At 44.0% G+C, this 12,085-nt stretch overlaps 1 protein-coding gene across 1 annotated transcript in view; it reads right to left on the bottom strand.

Annotated features, from left to right (window-relative positions):
• Positions 1–1,062: 1,062 nt before the first annotated feature.
• The window catches only part of fgf11a (fibroblast growth factor 11a), a 72,622-nt gene continuing 61,599 nt past the window's right edge, over positions 1,063–12,085 (bottom strand). The window contains exons 4-5 of the mRNA XM_070854547.1: positions 2,467–2,665; positions 1,063–1,205 (exon numbers count right to left, since the gene is read on the bottom strand). Coding sequence (XP_070710648.1) covers positions 1,063–1,205; positions 2,467–2,665 — 342 coding nt within the window. The remainder of the gene's footprint in view (positions 1,206–2,466; positions 2,666–12,085) is intronic.

Raw genomic sequence — 12,085 nt, 5'->3', positions numbered from 1 at the left:
CCTGCAAACACACACACTACACCACCACACCGGCGTGTGTGTGTGTGTGTGTGTGCATTTGAAAGTGTGTCAATGCATGTCATTGTGTTAAGTGTGTTAAGTTGTGAGATCACTTTCCACTTATGGATATGAAGGTGCTAAAGTGTGTGCACACAATCCACACACCTCTGCGCATGTGTGCAAATGTCGGTGTAATAATAAGCGTGTGTGTGAGTGGGTGCGCGGTGTGCCGAGGGAGCGCTTGGCCCCTCGTTTAAGGGTCGAAAGAATCTGATCAGCCCCAGACTCCATTAACAGAGCCAGAGAGGACGGGAGGGGTTTTCTTGTGCCACCGAGTGGAAAATTGAGTCCATGTCACAAACTAATCAAATCGCACCAAAGGTGATTGGAAGAGGAAGGGAACACACACACACAAACACACACACACACACACAAGCAGGGCTGACAAGTATCCAGGCCATCTCACAAGGTCGCTGACACACACAGAAGATGTGGACTGAGCAGATGGCTGCAGAACAAAAGTCTGCAAGGGTCTCTGTGACGGCCTCGCATTAGCATGGCTCTGTGTCAGGCTAACATTAGCATGGAACCCTGTGGGGAAATAAAAACACAACCCATTTGGAAAGTATGTGCTGCGGAGGGGCGGATTTGAGTGTTGCACCCATTGTAGTAAAACCAGGAAGACTTTGCTTGGATATTTGGTTACGTGGGAGGAGGTCGCTGATGTGGATTTCCTTCCAGCAGGTTAAACAGCTGTGGTGACATGCTATTTGATGCAGGGTGACTGTTCACCTCTTCATGGAGTTATTGCTTTTATATCCCAGGCTTTGATAATCACAGAGGTTATTAAACAAGAAGGTGCAGGGCTGGTGTGGATGAGGGTCTGTGAAGGTAGGGGGCTTCCCGTTGGCCAGCTTCTCTCTGCCCGGACCTGCTCTTTTTCTCCGATTGGTACGCAGAGTTCTCGTGGGGTCAGTGTTGCAGACAGCAGGCGGGGGTGGGTAGCCCTAACAACCCTGCTGAGGTGTCCTCTGTCCCACCTCCTACCCGTGTCTCTGAGCGCTAGGAGGAGGAAGTTTTGGTTTTGGATTGAGCGTCCTTCTTGCCATTCTGGAGCACGGGCGAGTCACTGGAGGTCTTGGGCGTTTTCCTGGGCGGGCTTTGCTCAGCAACGTCGTGTAGAGAGGGCTCCCTGTACATGGCCACTGGGGAGGGAGAAAGTTGCAAATAGTTAGGACTAGGTAGATACAAGTGACAATACAGGTGCAGGAGTTCACTTGAAGTGTGGGTTATACAGGAGAACCAGCTCCTCTGCTTCTTTATGCCAGGACTCCACCGGGAAACGGCTATTTTGCATTCTGGCAGCAATGTGGCTGATCATTGCCACTCTAAATAATGTGATTCTACCAGAAGTGCCAGAAGCAGCACGTTTCAGAAGCGTCCCAGAAGAGGCTCTCTGAGAAAGCATGTGTCGTCTCTATTACTGACAGAAGTCAGAGCTGGGCAGGAATTCTGACACAGGAACAGATAGAGCATCCTGTCAGTTTTCACAATAAAACACCTCAACATTACGTCATCACTGGAAATAGTGGCAAAAAAAAGAGACCGTTTAACTATGTAGCTTACTTAATTATGGTAGACGCACAAAAAGCAAGGAAAAAAAAAAACCAAACGCAAATAAAAGCTAAGCACCTCCCCCAGCTCACAAACAGCTGACAGGCAAAGTTAGCAACACAAAGGAGAGTGAAAATTGGACTTCTTCAGGTGACCTGATACATGACTATAAATGAATGACAGTGTTGCTCCGTGTCTGCTGGATGTGCAAATAAGCAACAGTAAGGGAACACTATCAGCATTAATTATGCAGAATGTTCATGCTTGCTGGAAAAAAAAATTTATTGCAGCTTTCAGTTCCAAACATTTGCTGGTTAACTTAGTTATTCTACTTCCCTGTAGGATTAGATGTATACACAACTACCTTTTTGTAATCTTATCTAAACAAAATAAGTTTAGAGCTTGTTAAAGAGTTTGGAAATAAATGACTAACCTACCGTAACAGGACTAATCTTACAATGTTTGTAATGGGAAATAAGGTGCAGTCTTAATGTGATATTAACCATTATCGATTAAATGTGATGATTAAATCTGTTTTGCCTTCAATTTTTAAACAACACAATGGCGACTAACATTTAATGCTCCAAGCAGTTGATGCTAATCTGTACTTTCTCTGCAGCAGTTCTTTGTCATACAGGAAGTGTTGTACATTTCTACCATGTTTGGAGTAAACAAATAGATTAAGAAGTAGCATGGGCACCATAAGCTGCCATATTTGACCAGGTAAAGAAAATACTGATTTCAAAACTTCACTGGAACTTTACACAGTACAATGACCAGATACAAGCACTTAGCACCATAGTTGGTTTGCAAAATAAAAGCCCAGAGCATCTTGCAGGATAACACTCTTACCTTCAATGAGTTTGGGCAGGAAGTGCGCAGCTCCTTTAGTCTTCTTGACGCGGTTCCCTTTCATGACCTGTCCGTCCCGGTTGATACCGATGTACCACGCCCGACCCGACTGGGTCTGTCTGTACAGGATGGATGAGTAGGTGACGTAGTAGTTCTCGAACACACACTCCTTAAACTTGCACTCCGGCGTGAAGTGTTCCTGAAAGACACACACACAGAGAGAGACAGAGACACACACATCAGGTCAGAGGAGAAGAATAACACATTTGGAGTGTCATGCCATTTTTTATCTGTTCTATTATTTATATATTTACTCTCCAATTCCACTGGCTCAGCTGGGAATGGGAGGAAATGGGCCCCACATTTCATCGTGACAGGGTTACAGGAGCATCTGTGGCTGCATCAACAAACTGCACACACACACACACACACACACACACACACACACACACACACACACACACACACACACAGCACCAAACTCATTCCAACATGTCCACATGTGTCACATGGACAAAGTGGTTCCAGAGGCGGGATGCTATAACTCAGCCAGTTCAGTTTACCTGTAACAAACAACAATCAAGCGGATCCTTCACCCCCTCCATAGTTTAACGACCCCACTGTCGGCCTTCAGCCCCCACACACACATGCACACACGCATAGCTCTGCATTAGACAATACGTCAACACCGGGACATCCCCCTCCCACTATCTCCCTCTCGTTACAGCTCTCACATATTCCCTCTCTATCTCATATTCCGCCTCTCCTTCTCCACTTCATTCCCTCCATCCCTCCGTCATTTGGTAACCTTGTTGAGGAACAAACCAATTTGCAGGATTGATTTGGAGCCTTGATGTGACGGGTGAGCAGAAAAGGCCTGAATAAGGAGTTTACTCTCTCTCTCTCTCTCTCTCATACATTTCTCACTCACCCCTTCTCACCCTCTCCTCCTCCTGCTCGCCGTCTGCTGTCTCTTGTCTTCACTCTCTCTCTCTCTGCTTGTCTGCCACTGCAGGCGCAGGGCCTTAACGCCTGCCTATATCCATTGTACCACACATAAACAAGCTAATTACATTGACTGTATCACCCATTCTTTAATTACACATCCATTCACTTAGGCAGCCATTCATTTCCTCACCCACCCATTAACTTAAGCTCTAATAGCACAGAGTGAAATCCAAAGGTCTGGAGTCTCTTGGAAGGTGTAATCAGATTGCTATCATTAAGCGTGTTTGCACTGCGGTGTGTTGCATCTCATCTTCTCTGTACTCTGTATGTGTGTGTGTGTGTGTATTTTGGGGGGGGGGGCTTCACAGGATTAAAAGCTGCTTTGGAATCACCAACTCAAACACACACACACACACACACCAGACAGACATGCTCAAGTCAAACTAAACTGAACCTGGACGATGAGTAATGCATAAGGCGGGCATGTGTGTGTCTTAATGAGTGTGTGTTGAGGCTGTATCGTTACCAAGCCGTGACCAACCCTGTGCAAAGGAGTTCTTTTGATTAGCCTTTATCATCCTGGGACAACACTGCAAGCTAGCAGCACTGGGAAGATAGAGGCTGCTTTTCTGATTAAGGATAAAAAAAAAAATTGGGGGGCCATTTACACAGTGTTCTACTGCAATAGTGAGTATATGGCACAGGTCTTGTGTTCGCAGGGTCAGTGGTGCAGTGGTGGAAAGTAATTACATACATTTACTCAAGTATTGTATTTGTGCTTTACTTTGCTCCCTTTTGCCTTTACTCAATACATTTCAAAGATAAATATTGTGCTTTTTGCTCCACAGCATTTACTTGACAGCTGTAATCACTAACTACTTTGCTCTAAAATACAATACATTGCTAAAGATTGACGTCCCGTCACAATAAAGCAGCGTCTGATGGAACTCCTTTTCAGAGATCTATGAGTTGGTATCAGTTCCTCCAAAGATATTTTTCGCCCTCCAAACCTATAAATCACGTGTCTGTGAGCTATACAGATACTCCAATCCATCCCTTTTAAAGTGCAGACCGGTCTCGAGCCGAGCTGTCTCCTCGTCTGTCATCTCATCGAAGTGTCCGCCGTGTTGAAGGCAAAAACACAAAAAGACTGAACGCTTCCCCACACAGGGTCTGAGCACCTGTTGCCCTCACAAAATATGGCATCACATTTTTCAAATCCATGTTTAGATGCATGTTAGGAGGTGGTAGAATATGACCTCCGTTCAGTAAACATGATGAGGCAGGCAGCAAACATGAGCAAAAATCTGCTCTGTGTTCAGACATCATTAATTAATGATTTTCCCTTCTAAAATACCCCTTTAATATTTCATGTCATTTGACTCTGTAATGCTTGGCCTGCATGAATGCACGCTGGGAGCTAATATTTTGTGTTCGCAATGCTTGAAAGAATCGTGTAAATATTTAAAAAAAATCATTCTACATTTTTTTTCCTCTGATGTGTAAATATGTTGTTTTTTTTTTAAAAACAGCATTACTGATAAACAGAACAACTACTACAGAACAGGAAGCTTCAACACTTACAAATGATCAGAATTCAATTTTGTTAAACCTTTTTCACTTTTGTGAAAACATGTAGTAACATGTACTTAGTCACAAACACACACTCAGGGTGCCATCAGCAATGCTGCTTTATATGATAATACGCTATTAAGCAGTCAATTATCCAGACACATTATTCACACAGCAGACTCACAGGGGACACATGCACATCTGTCCGCACAGCGTTTACTCCGACTAGGCTTCAGGCTGACTTCACACTGATCATTTCCTCTCTGTCAAAAAGGGAGAAAAGGGGCTGACTTCCTTCCACCTCTTCACCTAGATCATCCATCCTCAAGTGGAGCCTGCACAAAATTAAAAGCGGTGAAAGCTACCTGTCACCAGTAACCCTCATTCCCCTCATCTGGAGGACAAACCGCACGTTATTAAGACTGCTGCAGTTCCTCTTGTGCTCAGCAGGGGCTGCTCCAAACACACAGGGGCTCCTGTCACCGCTGCTCGTGTCTACTTGCTACTTCATAATGCTCAGCTCCCTCCGAACAGCCTCTTTTAGGGAAAAACAAAAACTGTTGTAGAACAGCCACAATCCGCACAAAGATGCCTGTCTGTGCTGCTTTATATGCACCAAACTCCATGTTGTTTTTGTAAGTTTTAAGGAGAAGTCCCTGAAATGTCCCATTATGTCGCATTGTATGATTGAGGATGCAGATATAAATCTATTGCAACACTAACGCAATATGATATCATTGCCTGGAGTTGTATTTTAGGCCTATTAGCAGCTTCAAATGCTGTTTTTAACTGACTTCAGATGGATATTAAGGTGCTGATTTCACAAAATTCTTTAACTTTTATTTGGCCCTGGTGCATTTTTACTGATTTTCAGTGTAGGTGAAGGGCACTTAGCAGAACAGATAGAAAAAGGGAAGAGAAAACAAGAATATGGACACAGAGACAGTAAAGAACATGGTCTACTCACTAATCAGATCTAGTCAGAGTCAATAAAAACTACACATGGCCAAACACTTTTTGACACCATCTTAAGTAGAATCCTCTGTTACACACATAGTGTTCGAGGAGACAAGAGGATTGTGTGTGTGTGTGTGTGTGTGTGTGTGTGTGTGTGTGAGAGAGGATGTGTACATCCACTCAAGCGTGTCTACTGTTGTGACAGAGAGACATGACGGATCCCTCTTACATCAGTGGGAGGCCACCCGGCGCCAGATGACATGCATACACACACACACACACACACACACACACACACACGCTCACAACATCAACAGTGACGGATGGAGTGGTCGCCTCCCTCATCACTCACTCCCACAGACAGAAGAGAGAAAGAGAGGGATGGAGGGAAAGAGAGGGAGCAGGAGAGAGGAGAGAAGATGAAACAAGCGAGACGGAGGAGAAAAGACCGAAAAAAAGGGGGGGGGGGGGGGACATCATGAGCGATGAGGAAGGAGACACAGGGAAAGTACAGTAGGATGATTCTCCAGTAATCACACACACACACCCTCGTCTCATTTCCATCCGTGGACACCTGAAGACATTATTCAGCCCCATTCACATTCACACAGCTGCCATTAACCATTGATCCTCCCATGCGCTCAGCTGGGGAATTGATCCTGTGTAAGACCTCTGTGAAAAGTCAATAGGCATAAGTCCAGAAAAAAACCCAGATAAGGGTTTGATTGGACGTGCTGATGCGGCGACGCAATTGAGCATGAAGAACTTAAAGCGACTTACAAGCTGCGATCGGGCAGCCAAAGGTTAATCCTGGGGCTTTAAGTAGCAGACACTTATCGACCACGTCCCAGAGGACAAATGTATTCCACAGCATCAATAGGGCACATGTATGTGTGTGTGTGTGTGTGTATGTGTGTGTGTGTGTGTGTGTGTGTGTTTGTACTGTACATGAGTAGAGAAATACATGAGATGTGTTACATTTTTACAGCATTCAGTGACTGATGTTTGCAGCTACATGTGTCAGCAACTACAACTGATCAATACTGGCTTTGCTGTGACAGTTGCATTCTGGGAGTCAGATGGCCTCATTCGAAGAAAATGGGCTTTTCTGGGGCCGCACCGAATGTTTCACCATCAGTCGGACAGATACTGCAGATGTTCAGGCTGATGAGCTTCAGATTCTCCGGAGGTTTGACAGTGTCGTTGTTCCGTGGTCAGTCTCGAGTCATTGCTATGAAGTTCTGAGTCCCGAACGTGATGCAATTTCACTGTCTTGAATAGAGTTAAGCAGAGTTAGTTAGTGGTGGAATGGAACTGAGTATATAAACTCAAGCTGTACTTACCTGCAGTATTGAGTTATACGTTCTTTGCTTGTGTTTTTCCATTTCATGCTACTTTACACTTAAAGTCAACAACATTTAAGAGGGAAATACTGTGCATCTTACTCCACTTTATTCATCTGGCAGTTAGTTTAGAAGTTAATACTAATAATAATATGATGCACTGACATAAATGGATGCACCCAACAGTATGTGAAATGGCTAAATTAGGTCCTCATCAGCCAACTGCAACAGTAAAATGTGTCATCCAGATGTCTTAGAGGTCTCCGGATGCTGGTCATTATATTGTAACACCCAAAAATATATACATTAAAAGAGTAAAAATCTATTTATGCATTAATGCATTAGTAACAATAATACAGTAATTGAATATATAATGTAAGACATTGAGTATAACACTTATTGGTCAATTTCATGCATTATGAGTATTTTTACCTCTGTTATATTTTGCTAAATTTTCAGTTACTTCCTTACTTGCTTTTACTAAAATAAAAATATTTTCTCTGCAGGCCTTTTACCTGTAATGGAGTATTTTCACAGTATATCGTTGCTATTTTGACTTTGATTTCCTTAGAGAATTTAATAAAGTATATGTCAGAGTATTAGGTTAAAATATAATATTGTCTAAACTGAAACTTTTGATTTCATCTCGGTCATATTTACAACTTTGTTCAAACTATCTTATTCCTGCATGGGTCATGTCATGGTAAAGGTCAAAAGGTCAAGTTTGCTCCACGAATTCGAGTCAGTCGACCGACCGTCTGTCAGATCACATCTTCAGCCTCCCTGTCTCCGTCCTCTCCCTCCTGTCTCTTCTTTTCACAATCCAATGAAAAAGAAACTGTCATAAAAATATCCTGCAGGGCAAAAAGTTTAAAGGGGTGGCTTGGGTTTTAAAAATATATTGGGTTGATCGTGAAATGAGAGCTGTTTTCTTTCCGCCAAAAAGCACTTGCTTGGTGTATTTTTATTTTTTTGTGGTACCGTAGGCAGAAGTAGTTTGAGTTAGTGGCACAGAAAATCAGTTAGAATGGAAGAGATTTTCTGTATGATGCAATTATGTGTAAAAAAAAAAAACTACACAGCAAAGATTTTAAGCAGGACAATGAAGCAGAGGGAATACAGCCGTGAAATAAAGATGGTCATTTTTCTCCCTCTATAGTGAATATTTACCTGCAGAAGCAACTCTTGTCACAAGGATAAGAATCAGCACTAAAAGCACACAGAGCAAGGTTAGCCTTACAGAAGCTTGTTTACCAGCAAAGCTGATTATTATCTGAGCAAATGAGCAGGAAGAAACAACTTTAATTGAGGACAAACAGCTGAGGAAGCATCACAGGAGCTTGCAAAATAATTGTCCAAAGATGGGAGTAATTATCATTTTTTAATGTATGCACGACATGTAGTCCTGCTGGCATCCTCTGCACTGTTATCATCAGCAGTGCTCCTTCAGAGTCTTTGTAGAAACCATCACTCAGCATTTAGGGAGGAACATTCAGAAAGCGTCCACAGCACTGTACTCTGAGGTGGATAAACCTCCCAGCTCAAGTGGAAAAAAAAACCAAACAAAACATCATCTACAACCATTAAGTGAAAAACAGCCTCGGCCATCTAAAGCAGCTTTGTCATGTTCCAAAGTCGCACCAGCACGCAGTCACTTCGCTGGAGTCTTAAAAGCAACATTTTTCTGGTTGACTTGCACTGCAACTGGTAAACGGTGCTGTGAGGATGTTTTCACAGACGAAACATGCTTCACTCTGAGAAAAGGGACGTGTCATCTTTACTGTGGCTGTGTGGGAGTCGACTGTATTACCGTGGGACAGCACGCTGCAACAAATGACAAGATGGGCTGTTTGTAGTTCACGCTCATTTTAAAGGCAACTATCAGTGTTATGTGTGTTGTTGTTTTTTTTGTATATTTGCATATAAACTATAATTGGATTTGATTTAGTGATCAGATCTGATCACGTGTGAACTTGTCGGCTGTGTTTACAACAGTAACAGATGTAAACAAACAGCCTCCTGAACCTTAATGTCTTACATTTAGCCGTTATGTGTCTTAGTCCGGATCAAATTACCTATCAATCATTTTGGGAGTAGCAGGCTCTGAAACAGTTTAGACTGTTGATGATTGGTGCCATTTATAATGGGGACTGTGCCTTTAAGATCATTTTCACAGGACCCCACAGGACACCCAGTGCCAATATGAAGTAAAAACTCAATTTTTACACCTAGATGAACATGAGGTCCTTAAACCTGCCTTTACTGATTCGTTCTAGCCCGGCTTTGCTCTTCACTAACCCATGAGGGAAATATTTGGCTCTTTAGGTAATTCCTATAGCTAGCTAGTCACTAATGTTTAGGTGCTGAGTGGGTAATGAACAGCGGATGATGCTGATGAGTGTCAAGACAACAAACCAAAACATTTAATATGTGGGCCCCAGAACCAAAACCAGTGTGCTGAAAGGCGATGAGTGACTGTCACACACACACAGTAGCTTGATCCCTGGTTGACATAAGAATATTGATTATGGCAGCTTTAAAATACTCTGAGGAGATGGAACTTTAAACCTAGTCCATCTGCAAATGAAGATCATGTGATGGGATTTAAAGCTCCTGACGAGCTACCAAAGGACCCTTGAGGTGGGATTTCAGAAAGAGCATCGCCTGGTGAAACTGAAGCTTAAAACATACGCATGTTTCCACATGTGTGGTTACATGCAGACTGTATCCACGCTTGAAAAGTGAGACCACAGTGAACGATCTGACAGCTCTCCCAGCTCACCATGAATCAAACAGACCTCACAGCAACCCAACCAGCTGGCTTTAAAGGTCTTTTTTACGTGTGATTCCTGCCTCTTGGCCTCTCGGCGCCCTTGTGAACTCTCATGAGTGTCTGCGAGTCGCTGACCGACAGAGAGAGAGGACAAAGTTTTGAGCAGTTCAGGCAGAGAGGGGGCCCTCGCCTGTGCCAGCATACTGGCATTTACAGGGACGCCCCGAGGAGTGCTGGAGCTCGACCAGGGCGAATTCACTCACAGCATCCAGAACACACACACACACATGCACAGATGTACACCAAATGGCATCACACACACACACACATACAGGCAAACAAGAGAAAAAAACCATCCAGTAGCACACATGTAAACACACATGGTCGTGACATCTGACCGCACAAAAGGACGAATAAACAAGACACGCACGTAAAACAACCCTTTGACACACACACACACCAAGAGACAAACGAGTGACGATGAAGAAGCAGACACACACACACACACACACGCGCGCAGACAAGCTGTAATGAGAACAGCTGGAGAGGGTGCAGGCAGGTGCACAGGGGGGAAGAAGCAGAGAGGAAGGGAGGGATGTCCTCTGCCTCTCACCTTGACTGCCAGACCCTCGCTGTGCGTTTGGGGATTTTCCAAAGGGAACCAGAGATAACCTGTCTTGCTTCCGCACTGCATTTTTCTGCTCTCCTTCTTTACTCCTCCTTTGTCTTCCCTTCCTCTCCTTCTACCTCTCTTTTTTTCCCTCCTCCTCTCTTTCTCTCAGCATCCTCTCCGTCCTCCTCCATCCCTCACATTTCCTCCAGTCTCTGGCCTCGAGGCCACGTGTGTCTGCACGCTTTTGCTGCTACATCACAGGAGTGTGTGTGTGTGTGTGTGAGAGAGAGAGTAAGAGAGAGAGAGAGAGACAGGAGGGAGACGATCAGAGAGCAAGAAAGGAAGGAAAGCAGAGGAAAGGAAACAAGAGTGCTGACTCAAAGAAAAAGAGACAAGCGGTTTGTGATTCGATGGGCGGGTGAGGAAGGTCAGAGGAGAGGAGTTGAAGGCGAGGTGTGTGTGTGTGTGTGTGTGTGTGTGTGTGAGTGTGTGTGTGTGTGTGTGTAGGTTCAGTCCCCTCAGGTCATACTGTAAGGAGACTTTGTTGAAAGCTTTGTTGAGGGAACTGACTAATTGCCAGTTTGCCACCTGTCAGAAGTGTGTGTGTGTGTGTGTGTGTGCGTGTGTGTGTGTGTGTGTGTGGTGAGGAATGGGGGCCAAGGACTACTTGTACATACAGCATGCTAATACTGTACACACTTTGTTCCTACATTTTTCTATTTATTAATTCATCATAATTCTATACTAGTACAATCATATACTAACTTAGTTGAGCTTAAAGGTACGCCATGTAGCTTTTGACTGGTGATGCTACAAAGCGACAGCAGATCCCGAGTGAAACCAATCCGTACTATATCTAAGTCCTAAAACGAGAAGAATACGAGGACGAGCAGGTGAATATGCAACAAAACAAACGCAAACAGGCAGGAAGGAAATGCATGCGCTAACATGTTTGGCATCGAGTATACATGCGGTGTGTTGTGGTGAGAAACACTGAATGTTAAATAACTGGAATGACTGAATTGGCAAACTGCTGTTTACATGGAGTGTGTGCTGTGGTGTTGATCCTGCTGCAGGAAGCAGGCTGCTCTCTCTCTCCTGCTCACACCAGTGGGAAACTGGAACTTTCAGTCTAACTTATCATGTCATATCAATAGCTTCACCTGTTTCCTAACACACACACACACACACACACATATATATATTTAAATTCCTTGACTCTGCAGCTCTATGGAGCCTCATAGTCTCATTCAGTGTCATTTTCAGCCACCGCTGGCAGCAGTTTACATCACAATGGTTTTTCAGGTAGTGTGCCCTACCTGCTAACCTGCTAAGCAACAGAAAGCAGGAAGGAAGTTTGCAACAAGCTGGCGAATATAGTGGAGCATTTAGCAGCTACCAGGGGTTGGTAGA

Source organism: Pempheris klunzingeri, chromosome 23 (assembly GCF_042242105.1).
Source record: "Pempheris klunzingeri isolate RE-2024b chromosome 23, fPemKlu1.hap1, whole genome shotgun sequence".
Taxonomy (NCBI): domain Eukaryota; kingdom Metazoa; phylum Chordata; class Actinopteri; order Acropomatiformes; family Pempheridae; genus Pempheris; species Pempheris klunzingeri.
The sequence above is the reverse complement of the archived record's forward strand: the minus strand, read 5'-3'. Positions and strand labels throughout refer to the sequence as shown.